The following is a 15,397-nucleotide window of genomic DNA, read 5'->3' on the forward strand; positions in this document are numbered from 1 at the left end:
GCCCAGCGCCGTCAAACGCTCATTGTAAGTTAACCCACTCATTCCTGGGATCATTCTCGTAAACCTCCTCTGGACCCTCTCCAGAGCCAGCACAACCTTCCTCAGATATGGGGATCACAACAGCTCACAATACTCCAAATGCGGCCTGACCAGCACCTTATAGAGCCTCAGCATTACATCCCTGTATTTTTATTCTAGTCCTCTCGAGATAACTGCTAGCATTGTATTCACCTTCCATACTACCCATTCAACGTGCAAGTTGACTTCTTGGGAATCCTGCAGCAACATTCCCAAGTCCCTTTGCACCTCCATACTTCACTGGGATAGAGTGAATTGTTGTTAAAATGGGAGGGAGAGTTTCAGAGCTACACTGGCAGCTGGGCACAGGGAACGTCTTGGGATCGGTGAAGTGAAATCCTTTCCTTTCCCTTCCAGATTCTGCGGAGAAAGAGAGTCGATCTGCATCTCGAGGTACGGATATTTATATTTCAATGTCTCCCTGTAACATTCACTGGTGAACAATCCATACACCCATGGGTGACGATTAGAGGGATAGGGGCCAAACGCGGGCAGGTGGGACTAGTGTGGGCAGCATGCGCACCCTGGGCCGAAGGGCCTGTTTCCGTGCAGTGTGACTATTTACAATATACATCAATGATTTAGATGAAGGGATTCAAAGTAACATTAGCAAATTTGCAGATGACACAAAGCTGGGTGGCAGTGTGAACTGTGAGGAGGATGCTATGAGAATGCAGGGTGACTTGGACAGGTTGGGTGAGTGGGCAGATGCATGGCAGATGCAGTTTAATGTAGATAAATGTGAGGTTATCCACTTTGGTGGCAAAAACAAGAAGGCAGATTATTATCTAAATGGTGTCAAGTTGGGAAAAGGGGAAGTACAACGGGATCTCGGGATCCTTGTTCATCAGTCAATGAAAGTAAGCATGCAGGTACAGCAGGCAGTGAAGAAAGCGAATGGCACGTTGGCCTTTAAAACAAGAGGAATTGAGTATAGGAGCAAAGAGGTCCTTCTGCAGTTGTTTAGGGCCCTACTTCTTCTTTCATGTGGCGTGCACAGCCTAAAGTTGTTGGACAACTTGTTCTATTTGATCTTCCGTTGGCGCACGTCGAGTTGATTGCATTAGTCGAAACAGGGTGGACCACGTGAAGGTTGCAATCTTCCACCCCGAGATTGGAGTTGAGAGGGAGAGATAGATCAGCCATGATTGAATAGCAGAATAGGTTCAATGGGTCAAATGTCCTAATTCCACTCTTATAACCTATGAACTTATGAACCTGTTCTAGTGTAGAAACAGAAGCTGGTTGATGCACTAAAGGGCACAGTTTGCTGAAATAAATCAGCGGGTCAGGCAGCATCCCTGGAGAACATGGACAGGTGACATTTCGGGCTCGAGGCCCTTCTAGTGTATACACTGAAACTTTTTTTCCCTTTCTTTCCAGAATCTGCAGAGAAAGAGAGTCACTCTGCATCTAGAGGTAAGGATATTTATGTTCGCAAAGTATCCCTGTAACATTCACTGGTGGACAATCCATTGACAATTGAACGAAAGACCCTGTGTGAATGTAAATGGTTGAGGGTTGGCATGGACTCAACGGGCCGAAGGGCCTGTGTCTGTGTTGTATATGAGGTGCTGTTCCTCCAGTTTGTGTGTGTGGCCTCACTCTGACAGTGGAGGAGGCCCAGGACAGAAAGGTCAGTGTGGGAATGGGAAGGGGGGTTAAATTAGTTGGGAACCGGGAGATCCAGTAGACCTTGGCGGACCGAGCGCAAGTGTTTGGTGAAACGGTCGCCCCGTCTACGCTCGGTCTCGCCGATGTAAAAGCAGCCAGTCAGGGATGAAACTACCGCAGTCATTCCCCATTTTATAATCAATCACCAACGTTTGTTTCAGATTCCAAAGAAAGTGCGGAGAGGAAAATCAAAGTGATTGTATCGAGAGAAGATGATGGTACGTAGATGTGTGTGTGTGTGTGTGTGTGTGGATATGTCACCTGCACATGTCCTGGGTTGTCATGGTTACTGGGGGAGAGGGATCTTGGAAAGAAACGTTGGGAAAACCAACCGTGAGACCAGGAAACTGAAACCATCTTCCTTGTGTTTCAGACTCGGCCGAGAACGAGAGTGGGCCGGATACTAAAGGTAGTTCTTAAGTTCATTCGTTGAGAGGGAGAGGTTTAGAGCGAGTGTTCGGCACAAGTTCTAGGAGCAGAATTAGGCCATTCGGCCCATCAAGTCTACTCCATCATTCAATCATGGCTGATCTATCTCTCCCTCTCAACCCCATTCACCTGCCTTCTCCCCATAACCCCTGACACCCGTACTAATCAAGAACCTATCTATCTCTGCCTTAAAAATGTCCACTGACTTGGCCTCCACGGCCGTCTGTGGCAATGAATTCCACAGATTCACCACCTTCCGAATAAAGAAATTCCTCCTCATCTCCTTCCTAAAGGAATGTCCTTTTATTCTGAGGCTGTGCCCTCTAGTCCTAGACTCTCCCACTAGTGGAGACATCCTCTCCACATCCACTCTATCCAGGCCTTTCACTATTCAGTAAAGTTTCAATCAGGTTTGCCCCTCATCCTTCTAAACTCCAGCGAGTACAGGCCCAGCGCCGTCAAACGCTCATCGTAAGTTAACCCACTCATTCCTCGGATCATTCTCGTAAACCTCCTCTGGACCCTCTCCAGAGCCAGCACATCCTTCCCCAGATATGGGGATCACAACAGCTCACAATACTCCAAATGCAGCCTGACCAGCGCCTTATAGAGCCTCAGCATTACATCCCTGTATTTTTATTCTAGTCCTCTCGAGATAACTGCTAGCATTGTGTTCACCTTCCATACTACCCATTCAACGTGCAAGTTGACTTCTTGGGAATCCTGCACCAACATTCCCAAGTCCCTTTGCACCTCCATACTTCACTGGGATAGGGTGAATTGTTATTAAAATGGGAGGGTGAGTTTCAGAGCTACACTGGCAGCTGGGCACAGGGAACGTCTTGGGATCGGTGAAGTGAAATCCTTTCCTTTCCCTTCCAGATTCTGCGGAGAAAGAGAGTCGATCTGCATCTCGAGGTACGGATATTTATATTTCAATGTCTCCCTGTAACATTCACTGGTGAACAATCCATCCACCCATCGGTGAGGATTAGAGGGATAGGGGCCAAACGCGGGCAGGTGGGACTAGCGTGGGCAGCATGCGCACCCTGGGCCGAAGGGCCTGTTTCCGTGCAGTGTGACTATTTACAATATACATCAATGATTTAGATGAAGGGATTCAAAGTAACATTAGCAAATTTGCAGATGACACAAAGCTGGGTGGCAGTGTGAACTGTGAGGAGGATGCTATGAGAATGCAGGGTGACTTGGACAGGTTGGGGGAGTGGGCAGATGCATGGCAGATGCAGTTTAATGTGGATAAATGTGAGGTTATCCACTTTGGTGGCAAAAACAAGAAGGCAGATTACTATCTAAATGGCGTCAAGTTGGGAAAAGGGGAAGTACAACAGGATCTGGGGATCCTTGTTCATCAGACAATGAAAGTAAGCATGCAGGTACAGCAGGCAGTGAAGAAAGCGAATGGCACGTTGGCCTTTAAAACAAGAGGAATTGAGTATAGGAGCAAAGAGGTCCTTCTGCAGTTGTTTAGGGCCCTACTTCTTCTTTCGTGTGGCATGCACAGCCTAAAGTTGTTGGACAACTTGTTCTATTTGATCTTCCGTTGGTGCACGTCGAGTTGATTGCATTAGTCGAAACAGGGCGGACCACGTGAAGGTTGCAATCTTCCACCCCGAGATTGGAGTTGAGAGGGAGAGATAGATCAGCCATGATTGAATAGCAGAATAGGTTCAATGGGTCAAATGTCCTAATTCCACTCTTATAACCTATGAACTAATGAACCTGTTCTAGTGTAGAAACAGATGCTGGTTGATGCACTAAAGGACACAGTTTGCTGAAATAAATCAGCGGGTCAGGCAGCATCCCTGGAGAACATGGACAGGTGACATTTCGGGCTCGAGGCCCTTCTAGTGTATACACTGAAACTTTTTTTCCCTTTCTTTCCAGAATCTGCAGAGAAAGAGAGTCACTCTGCATCTAGAGGTAAGGATATTTATGTTTGCAAAGTATCCCTGTAACATTCACTGGTGGACAATCCATTGACAATTGAACGAAAGACCCTGTGTGAATGTAAATGGTTGATAGTTGGCATGGACTCAACGGGCCGAAGGGCCTGTGTCTGTGTTGTATATGAGGTGCTGTTCCTCCAGTTTGTGTGTTGCCTCACTCTGACAGTGGAGGAGGCCCAGGACAGAAAGGTCAGTGTGGGAATGGGGAGGGGGGTTAAATTAGTTGGCAACCGGGAGATCCAGTAGACCTTGGCGGACCGAGCGCAAGTGTTTGGTGAAACGGTCGCCCCGTCTACGCTCGGTCTCGCCCATGTAAAGGCGGCCAGTCAGGGATGAAACTACCGCAGTCGTTCCCCATTTTATAATCAGTCACCAACGTTTGTTTCAGATTCCAAAGAAAGTGCGGAGAGGAAAATCAAAGTGATTGTATCGAGAGAAGTTGATGGTACGTAGATGTGTGTGTGTGTGTGTGGAGATGTCACCTGCACATGTCCTGGGTTGTCATGGTTACTGGGGGAGAGGGATCTTGGAAAAAAACGTTGGGAAAACCAACCGTGAGACCAGGAAACTGAAACCCTCTTTTGTGTTTCAGACTCGGCCGAGAACGAGAGTGGGCCGGATACTAAAGGTAGTTCTTAAGTTCATTCGTTGAGAGGGAGAGGTTTAGAGCGAGTGTTCGGCACAAGTTCTAGGAGCAGAATTAGGCCATTCGGCCCATCGGGTCTACTCCACCATTCAATCACGGCTGATCTATCTCTCCCTCTCAACCCCATTCTCCTGCCTTCTCCCCATAACCCCTGACACACGCACTAATCAAGAACCTATCTATCTCTGCCTTAAAAATATCCATTGACTTGGCCTCCACGGCCGTCTGTGGCAATGAATTCCACAGATTCACCACCCTCCGAATAAAGAAATTCCTCCTCATCTCCTTCCTAAAGTAACTTCCTTTAATTCTGAGGCTGTGCCCTCTGGTCCTAGACTCTCCCACTAGTGGAGACATCCTCTCCACATCCACTCTATCCAGGCCTTTCACTATTCAGTAAAGTTTCAATCAGGTTTCCCCCTCATCCTTCTAAACTCCAGCGAGCACAGGCCCAGCGCCGTCAAACGCTCATCGTAAGTTAACCCACTCATTCCTGGGATCATTCTCGTAAACCTCCTCTGGACCCTCTCCAGAGCCAGCACAACCTTCCTCAGATATGGGGATCACAACAGCTCACAATACTCCAAATGCGGCCTGACCAGCGCCTTATAGAGCCTCAGCATTACATCCCTGTATTTTTATTCTAGTCCTCTCGAGATAACGGCTAGCATTGTGTTCACCTTCCATACTACCCATTCAACGTGCAAGTTGACTTCTTGGGAATCCTGCACCAACATTCCCAAGTCCCTTTGCACCTCCATACTTCACCGGGATAGAGTGAACTGTCGTTAAAATGGGAGGGAGAGTTTCAGAGCTACACTGGCAGCTGGGCACAGGGAACGTCTTGGGATCGGTGAAGTGAAATCCTTTCCTTTCCCTTCCAGATTCTGCGGAGAAAGAGAGTCGATCTGCATCTCGAGGTACGGATATTTATATTTCAATGTCTCCCTGTAACATTCACTGGTGAACAATCCATCCACCCATTGGTGAGGTTTAGAGGGATAGGGGCCAAACGCGGGCAGGTGGGACTAGTGTGGGCAGCATGCGCACCCTGGGCCGAAGGGCCTGTTTCCGTGCAGCGTGACTATTTACAATATACATCGATGATTTAGATGAAGGGATTCAAAGTAACATTAGCAAATTTGCAGATGACACAAAGCTGGGTGGCAGTGTGAACTGTGAGGAGGATGCTATGAGAATGCAGGGTGACTTGGACAGGTTGGGTGAGTGGGCAGATGCATGGCAGATGCAGTTTAATGTAGATAAATGTGAGGTTATCCACTTTGGTGGCAAAAACAAGAAGGCAGATTACTATCTAAATGGCGTCAAGTTGGGAAAAGGGGAAGTACAACAGGATCTGGGGATCCTTGTTCATCAGACAATGAAAGTAAGCATGCAGGTACAGCAGGCAGTGAAGAAAGCGAATGGCACGTTGGCCTTTAAAACAAGAGGAATTGAGTATAGGAGCAAAGAGGTCCTTCTGCAGTTGTTTAGGGCCCTACTTCTTCTTTCGTGTGGCATGCACAGCCTAAAGTTGTTGGACAACTTGTTCTATTTGATCTTCCGTTGGTGCACGTCGAGTTGATTGCATTAGTCGAAACAGGGCGGACCACGTGAAGGTTGCAATCTTCCACCCCGAGATTGGAGTTGAGAGGGAGAGATAGATCAGCCATGATTGAATAGCAGAATAGGTTCAATGGGTCAAATGTCCTAATTCCACTCTTATAACCTATGAACTAATGAACCTGTTCTAGTGTAGAAACAGAAGCTGGTTGATGCACTAAAGGGCACAGTTTGCTGAAATAAATCAGCGGGTCAGGCAGCATCCCTGGAGAACATGGACAGGTGACATTTCGGGCTCGAGGCCCTTCTAGTGTATATACTGAAACTTTTTTTCCCTTTATTTCCAGAATCTGCAGAGAAAGAGAGTCACTCTGCATCTAGAGGTAAGGATATTTATGTTCGCAAAGTATCCCTGTAACATTCACTGGTGGACAATCCATTGACAATTGAACGAAAGACCCTGTGTGAATGTAAATGGTTGAGGGTTAGCATGGACTCAACGGGCCGAAGGGCCTGTGTCTGTGCTGTATATGAGGTGCTGTTCCTCCAGTTTGTGAGCGGCCTCACTCTGACAGTGGAGGAGGCCCAGGACAGAAAGGTCAGTGTGGGAATGGGAAGGGGGGTTAAAACAGTTGGCAACCGGGAGATCCAGTAGACCTTGGCGGACCGAGCGCAAGTGTTTGGTGAAACGGTCGCCCCGTCTACACTCGGTCTCGCCGATGTAAAGGCGGCCAGTCAGGGATGAAACTACCGCAGTCATTCCCCATTTTATAATCAACCACCAACGTTTGTTTCAGATTCCAAAGAAAGTGCGGAGAGGAAAATCGAGATGATTGTATCGAGAGAAGATGATGGTACGTAGATGTGTGTGTGTGTGTGTGGAGATGTCACCTGCACATGTCCTGGGTAGTCATGGTTACTGGGGGAGAGGGATCTTGGAAAAAACGTTGGGAAAACCAACCGTGAGACCAGGAAACTGAAACCCTCTTCCTTGTGTTTCAGACTCGGCCGAGAACGAGAGTGGGCCGGATACTAAAGGTAGTTCTTAAGTTCATTCGTTGAGAGGGAGAGGTTTAGAGCGAGTGTTCGGCACAAGTTCTAGGAGCAGAATTAGGCCATTCGGCCCATCAAGTCTACTCCACCATTCAATCATGGCTGATCTATCTCTCCCCTCCTAACCCCATTCTCCCCTCTGATACCCGCACTAATCAAGAACCTATCTATCTCTGCCTTAAATACATCCGCTGACTTGGCCTCCACAGCCGTCTGTGGCAATGAATTCCACAGATTCACTAAAGAAATTCCTCCTCATCCCCTTCCTAAAGGAACGTCCTTTAATTCTGAGGCTGTGTGCCCTCTGGTCCTAGACTCTCCCACGAGTGGAGACATCCTCTCCACATCCACTCTATCCAGGCCTTTCACTATTCAGTAAAGTTTCAATCAGGTTACCCCCTCATCCTTCTAAACTCCAGCGAGTACAGGCCCAGCGTCGTCAAACGCTCATCGTAAGTTAACCCACTCATTCCTGGGATAATTCTCGTAAACCTCCTCTGGACCCTCTCCAGAGCCAGCACATCCTTCCCCAGATATGGGGATCACAACAGCTCACAATACTCCAAATGCAGCCTGACCGGCGCCTTATAGAGCATCAGCATTACATCCCTGTATTTTTATTCTAGTCCTCTCGAGATAACTGCTAGCATTGTGTTCACCTTCCATACTACCCATTCAACGTGCAAGTTGACTTTTTGGGAATCCTGCACCAACATTCCCAAGTCCCTTTGCACCTCCATACTTCACTGGGATAGAGTGAACTGTCATTAAAATGGGAGGGAGAGTTTCAGAGCTACACTGGCAGCTGGGCACAGGGAACGTCTAGGGATCGGTGAAGTGAAATCCTTTCCTTTCCCTTCCAGATTCTGCGGAGAAAGAGAGTCGATCTGCATCTCGAGGTACGGATATTTATATTTCAATGTCTCCCTGTAACATTCACTGGTGAACAATCCATCCACCCATCGGTGAGGATTAGAGGGATAGGGGCCAAACGCGGGCAGGTGGGACTAGTGTGGGCAGCATGCGCACCCTGGGCCGAAGGGCCTGTTTCCGTGCAGTGTGACAATTTACAATATACATCAATGATTTAGATGAAAGGATTCAAAGTAACATTAGCAAATTTGCAAATGACACAAAGCTGGGTGGCAGTGTGAACTGTGAGGAGGATGCTATGAGAATGCAGGGTGACTCGGACAGGTTGGGTGAGTGGGCAGATGCATGGCAGATGCAGTTTAATGTAGATAAATGTGAGGTTATCCACTTTGGTGGCAAAAACAAGAAGGCAGATTACTATCTAAATGGTGTCAAGTTGGGAAAAGGGGAAGTACAACGGGATCTGGGGATCCTTGTTCATCAGTCAATGAAAGTAAGCATGCAGGTACAGCAGGCAGTGAAGAAAGCGAATGGCACGTTGGCCTTTAAAACAAGAGGAATTGAGTATAGGAGCAAAGAGGTCCTTCTGCAGTTGTTTAGGGCCCTACTTCTTCTTTCATGTGGCGTGCACAGCCTAAACATAGAAACATAGAAACATAGAAATTAGGTGCAGGAGTAGGCCATTCGGCCCTTCGAGCCTGCACCGCCATTCAATATGATCATGGCTGATCATCCAACTCAGTATCCCGTACCTGCCTTCGCTCCATACCCTCAGAACCCGTTGTTGGACAACTTGTTCTATTTGATCTTCCGTTGGTGCACGTCGAGTTGATTGCATTAGTCGAAACAGGGCGGACCACGTGAAGGTTGCAATCTTCCACCCCGAGATTGGAGTTGAGAGGGAGAGATAGATCAGCCATGATTGAATAGCAGAATAGGTTCAATGGGTCAAATGTCCTAATTCCACTCTTATAACCTATGAACTAATGAACCTGTTCTAGTGTAGAAACAGATGCTGGTTGATGCACTAAAGGGCACAGTTTGCTGAAATAAATCAGCGGGTCAGGCAGCATCCCTGGAGAACATGGACAGGTGACATTTCGGGCTCGAGGCCCTTCTAGTGTATACACTGAAACTTTTTTTTCCCTTTCTTTCCAGAATCTGCAGAGAAAGAGAGTCACTCTGCATCTAGAGGTAAGGATATTTATGTTCGCAAAGTATCCCTGTAACATTCACTGGTGGACAATCCATTGACAATTGAACGAAAGACCCTGTGTGAATGTAAATGGTTGATGGTTGGCATGGACTCAACGGGCCGAAGGGCCTGTGTCTGTGCTGTATATGAGGTGTTGTTCCTACAGTTTGTGTGTGGCCTCACTCTGACAGTGGAGGAGGCCCAGGACAGAAAGGTCAGTGTGGGAATGGGAAGGGGGGTTAAATTAGTTGGGAACCAGGAGATCCAGTAGACCTTGGCGGACCGAGCGCAAGTGTTTGGTGAAACGGTCGCCCCGTCTACGCTCGGTCTCGCCGATGTAAAGGCGGCCAGTCAGGGATGAAACTACCGCAGTCATTCCCCATTTTATAATTAATCACCAACGTTTGTTTCAGATTCCAAAGAAAGTGCGGAGAGGAAAATCGAGATGATTGTATCGAGAGAAGATGATGGTACGTAGATGTGTGTGTGTGTGTGTGTGGAGATGTCACCTGCACATGTCCTGGGTTTTGTAGTTTGCTCGGCACTCTGTAAAATGGCCGCTGGCGTGTCGGGGAGTGGGACAGCATTGAACGATGGTGCGAATGGGTGATCAATAATCAGGGTGGACACGGAGGGCCGAAGGGCCTGTTTACGCGCTGTGTCTCTGCATTGAACTGAATCCTCGGTGACCAAGGCTTGTGCTGTTGTTTCTGATGCAGATTCGGCGGAGAATGGAGAGAGGAACGGGAACAGCAACAACTCCAGTGAGTAGACCACTCTAGCTGGAATGTGTAAGCCCGTGTGTGGGCCCAGACTCCGTCTGCCTGCCAGAACTGTATACAGCCAAACATGGACTATAGACTTGGTGCAAAAAGGTCCTTCTGCAGTTGTACAGGGCCCTAGTGAGACCACACCTGGTGAATTTTGTGCAATTTTGGTCCCCTAATTTGAGGAAGGACATTCTTGCTATTGAGGGAGTGCAGCGTAGGTTTACAAGGTTAATTCCCGGGATGGCGGGACTGTCATATGCTGAGAGAATGGAGCGGCTGGGCTTGTACACTCTGGAGTTTAGAAGGATGAGAGGGTATCTCATTGAAACATGTAAGATTGTTAAGGGCTTGGACACGCTAGAGGCAGGAAACATGTTCCCGATGTTGGGGGAGTCCAGAACCAGGAGCCACATTTTAAGAATAAGGAGTAAGCCATTTAGAACAGAGATGTGGAAACACTTTTTCTCACAGAGAGTGGTGAGTCTGTGGAATTCTCTGCCTCATAGGGCGGTGGAGGCTGGTTCTCTGGATGCTTTGAAGAGAGAGCTAGATAGGGCTCTATAGCGGAGTCAGGGGATATGGGGAGAAGGCAGAAACGGGGTACTGATTGGGGATGATCAGCCATGATCACATTGAATGGCGGTGCTGGCTCAAAGGGCCGAATGGCCTACTCCTGCACCCATTGTCTATTGTTTATTGTCTGTAGACCTACAGGGCAGAAACAGACCCTTCGGCCCACCAGGTCCGCGCCGACCAGCGATTCCCCGCGTACACCAATACTATCCCACACACTAGGGACAATTTACAGTTTTACAGAAGCCAATTCACCCACGAACCTGCACGTCTTATGGAGTGATGGAGGAAACCGGGGCACCCGGAGAAAACCCACACGGTCATGGGGAGAATGTACAAACTCCGTACAGCACCCGTGGTCAGGATCGAACCAGGGTCTCTGGCCCTGTGAGGCAGCAATACCCATGGGGCCACTAAACTAAACACTGATTTCAATTCCATTCCAGATTCTGACGAAAGTGTGGAAGGGGAAGTCAAAGGGGTAACATCCAGAGGCGATGATGGTACGTGAATCTCTCTCTCTCTCTGTCTCTCTCTCTCTGTCCCTCTCTCTCTGTCTCTGTCTCTCTCTCTCTCTCCCTCTCCGTCTCCGTCTCTGTCTCTGTCTCTCTCTCTGTCTCTGTCTCTCTCTCTCTCTCCCTCTCCGTCTCCCTCTCTGTCTCTCTCTCTCTCTCTGTCTCTCTCTCTCTCTCTCTCTCTGTCTCTGTCTGTCTCTCTGTCTCTCTCTGTCTGTCTGTCTCTGTCTCTGTCTCTCTCTCTGTCTCTCTCTCTCTGTCTCTCTCTCTGTCTCTCTCTCTCTCTATCTCTCTATCCCTCTCTCTCTATCTCTCTCTCTCTGTCTCTGTCTCTCTATCCCTCTCTCTCTCTCTCTCTCTCTGTCTCTCTCTCTCTGTCTCTGTCTCTGTCTCTGTCTCTCTCTCTCTCTCTGTCTCTCTCTCTGTCTCTGTCTCTGTCTCTCTCTTTCCCTCTCTCTCTCTCTATGTCTCTCTCTCTCTCTCTCTCGAGTAGACCCTGGTGGACCGAGCGCAAGTGTCTGGTGAAACGGTCGCCCAGTCTAAGCTCGGTCTCGCCCATGTAAAGGCGGCCAGTCAGGGATGAAACTACCGCAGTCATTCCCCATTTTATAATCAGTCACCAACGTTTGTTTCAGATTCCAAAGAAAGTGCGGAGAGGAAAATCAAAGTGATTGTATCGAGAGAAGATGATGGTACGTAGATGTGTGTGTGTGTGTGTGTGGAGATGTCACCTGCACATGTCCTGGGTGGTCATGGTTACTGGGGGAGAGGGATCTTGGAAAAAACATTCGGGAAACCAACCGTGAGACCAGGAAACTGGTCAATACTCAATACCCACTAGTGGGAGAGTCTAGGACTAGAGGGCACAGCCTCAGAATTAAAGGACGTTCCTTTAGGAAGGAGATGAGAAGGAATTTCTGTAGTCAGAGGGTGGTGAATCTGTGGAATTCTTTGCCACTGAAGGCTGTGGAGGCCAAGTCAGTGGATATTTTTAAGGCAGAGATGGATAGATTCTTGATTAGTACGGGTGTCAGGGGTTATGGGAGAAGGCAGGAGAATGGGGTTAGGAGGGAGGGATAGATCAGCCATGAATGAATGGCAGACGTTTGATGGGCCGAATGGCCTAATTCTGCTCCTATCTCTTATGACGTCATGACCCCTGGGCCAACATGGCTCGATCCGCGGAGTCTAGGGGGAAGCCTGCACCCTGGACACTGCCACTGGGCGATGGGGGGGGAGGAGAGGGGCCAGCCAGTGAGGGTGGTGCAAGGTGTAAGTGTGAACAGACAGCAGCGTGTAACACCGACACACTCTGACACTGAGAACCTTGCACACTCAGCTCCCATTTCATGATCAGAAACCAGTTCTTATGAAGTTTATGGGCAGCACAGTGGCGCAGCGGTAGAGTTGCTGCCTCACCGTGCCGGAGACCCGGGCTCCATCCCAGGATGCTGTCTGTGTGGAGTTTGCACGTTCACCCCCCCCCCCCTGTGACCTGCGTGGGTTTCTTCCTGGTTTCCTCCCACATCCCAAAGACGTGCGGGGTTTGTAGTTTGCTCGGCACTCTGTAAAATGGCCGCTGGCGTGTCGGGGAGTGGGACAGCATTGAACGATGGTGCGAATGGGTGATCAATAATCAGGGTGGACACGGAGGGCCGAAGGGCCTGTTTACGCGCTGTGTCTCTGCATTGAACTGAATCCTCGGTGACCAAGGCTTGTGCTGTTGTTTCTGATGCAGATTCGACGGAGAATGGAGAGAGGAACGGGAACAGCAACAACTCCAGTGAGTAGACCACTCTAGGTGGAATGTGTAAGCCCGTGTGTGGGCCCAGACTCTGTCTGCCTGCCAGAACTGTATACAGCCAAACATGGTCTTTAGACTTGGTGCAAAAAGGTTCTTCTGCAGTTGTACAGGGCCCTAGTGAGACCACATCTGGAGTATTGTGTGCAGTTTTGGTCCCCTAATTTGAGGAAGGACATTCTTGCTATTGAGGGAGTGCAGCGTAGGTTTACAAGGTTAATTCCCGGGATGGCGGGACTGTCATATGCTGAGAGAATGGAGCAGCTGGGCTTGTACACTCTGGAGTTTAGAAGGATGAGAGGGCATCTCATTGAAACATATAAGATTGTTAAGGGTTTGGACACGCTAGAGGCAGGAAACATGTTCCCAATGTTGGGGGAGTCCAGAACCAGGGGCCACACAGTTTAAGAATAAGGGGTAAGCCATTTAGAACGGAGACGTGGAAACACTTTTTCTCACAGAGAGTGGTGAGTGTGGAATTCTCTGCCTCAGAGGACGGTGGAGGCAGGTTCTCTGGATGCTTTCAACAGAGAGCTAGATAGGGCTCTTAAAAATAGCGGAGTCAGGGGATATGGGGAGAAGGCAGGAACAGGGTACTGATTGGGGATGATCAGCCATGATCACATTGAATGGCAGTCCTGGCTCGAAGGGCCGAATGGCCTACTCCTGCACCTATTGTCTATTGTTTATTGACTTTAGACCTACAGGGCAGAAACAGACCCTTCGGCCCACCGGGTCCGCGCCGACCAGCGATTCCCCGCGTACACCAATACTATCCCACACACTAGGGACAATTTACAGTTTTACAGAAGCCAATTCACCCACGAACCTGCACGTCTTATGGAGTGATGGAGGAAACCGGAGAAAACCCACACGGTCACGGGGAGAATGTACAAACTCCGTACAGCACCCGTGGTCAGGATCGAACCAGGGTCTCTGGCCCTGTGAGGCAGCAATACCCATGGGGCCACTAAACTAAACACTGATTTCAATTCATTCCAGATTCTGACGAAAGTGTGGAAGGGGAAGTCAAAGGGGTAACATCCAGAGGCGATGATGGTACGTGAATCTCTCTCTCTCTCTCTGTCTCTCTCTCTCTCTCTGTCTCTCTCTGTCTCTATCTCTGTCTCTCTCTCTGTTTCTCTCTCTGTCTCTCTCTCTGTCTCTCTCTCTGTCTCTCTCTCTGTCTCTCTCTCTGTCTCTCTCTCTGTCTCTCTCTCTGTCTCTCTCTCTGTATCTCTCTGTCTCCCCCAGTAACCATGACCACCCAGGATAGATTTCTACGTTGCACCTTCTCCCTGACGGCGTGGGTTTTCTCCGGGCGCTCCGGTTTCCTTCAACACTCCAGAGCTGTGCAGGTTTGTAGGTTAATTGGCTGTGGTGAAAATTGTAAATTGTCCCTCACGCGTGTAGGACAATAGACAATAGACAATAGGTGCAGGAGTAGGCCATTCGGCCCTTCGAGCTAGCACCGCCATTCAATGTGATCATGGCTGATCATCCCCAATCAGTACCCCGTTCCTGCCTTCTCCCCATATCTGGCACGGACTTGAAGGGCCGAGATGGCCTGTTTCTGTGCTGTAATTGTTATATGGTTATATGGTTATATCCCCTGACTCCGCTATCTTTAAGAGCCCTATCTAGCTCTCTCTTGAAAGCATCCAGAGAACTGGCCTCCACCGCCCTCTGAGGCAGAGAATTCCACAGACTCACCACTCTCTGTGTGAAAAAGAGTTAATGAACGGGGATGGCTGGTCGGCTCGGACTCGATGGGTCGAAGGGCCTGTTTTCTCGCTGTATCTCTAAACTAAACTACTGTAGTCGTTTTCCATTTTAGAATTAATATCAAACGTTTATTTCAGATTCCAAAGAAAGCGTGGAGGAGAAAATCAAAATGATTGGATCCAAAGAAGATGATGGTACGTAAATGACCAGGAACCCATATGGGACAACCGGAAGAGAGGGGGGTGTTCACTGGAGAAAAGGGCGTCTGAAGAAGGGTCTTGACCCCAAATGTCACCCATTCCTTCTCTCCAGAGATGTTGCCTGTCCCGCTGAGTTACTCCAGCATTTTGAGTCTATCTTCGGGGGGAAAAGGTGGCAGGGTTTGTGTTAGTTACCGAAAATAGGAGAATTCCATGCTCATGGTGTTTGGTTGTCAGCTACCCGTGGAATCTGAGGTGTTTGAGTCATAATCACATGATGTGGCAACAAGCTCTTCGGCCCAACTTGCCCACACACCGACCAACATGCCCCA

General features: G+C 48.8%; 1 protein-coding gene across 1 annotated transcript in view; it reads left to right on the forward strand.

The window, feature by feature from the left end:
- The window catches only part of LOC116966803 (caldesmon-like), an 88,680-nt gene that overhangs the window by 30,319 nt on the left and 42,964 nt on the right, over positions 1-15,397 (forward strand). The window contains exons 20-37 of the mRNA XM_033013142.1: positions 436-471; positions 1,462-1,497; positions 1,914-1,970; positions 2,126-2,161; positions 3,064-3,099; positions 4,090-4,125; positions 5,682-5,717; positions 7,158-7,214; positions 7,363-7,398; positions 8,277-8,312; positions 9,445-9,480; positions 9,895-9,951; positions 10,201-10,245; positions 11,271-11,327; positions 11,975-12,031; positions 13,078-13,122; positions 14,143-14,199; positions 15,003-15,059. Of these exons, the coding sequence (XP_032869033.1) occupies positions 436-471; positions 1,462-1,497; positions 1,914-1,970; positions 2,126-2,161; positions 3,064-3,099; positions 4,090-4,125; positions 5,682-5,717; positions 7,158-7,214; positions 7,363-7,398; positions 8,277-8,312; positions 9,445-9,480; positions 9,895-9,951; positions 10,201-10,245; positions 11,271-11,327; positions 11,975-12,031; positions 13,078-13,122; positions 14,143-14,199; positions 15,003-15,059 (813 nt within the window). The remainder of the gene's footprint in view (positions 1-435; positions 472-1,461; positions 1,498-1,913; positions 1,971-2,125; positions 2,162-3,063; positions 3,100-4,089; positions 4,126-5,681; positions 5,718-7,157; positions 7,215-7,362; positions 7,399-8,276; positions 8,313-9,444; positions 9,481-9,894; positions 9,952-10,200; positions 10,246-11,270; positions 11,328-11,974; positions 12,032-13,077; positions 13,123-14,142; positions 14,200-15,002; positions 15,060-15,397) is intronic.

This window comes from Amblyraja radiata, chromosome 38, assembly GCF_010909765.2.
Source record: "Amblyraja radiata isolate CabotCenter1 chromosome 38, sAmbRad1.1.pri, whole genome shotgun sequence".
NCBI lineage: Eukaryota > Metazoa > Chordata > Chondrichthyes > Rajiformes > Rajidae > Amblyraja > Amblyraja radiata.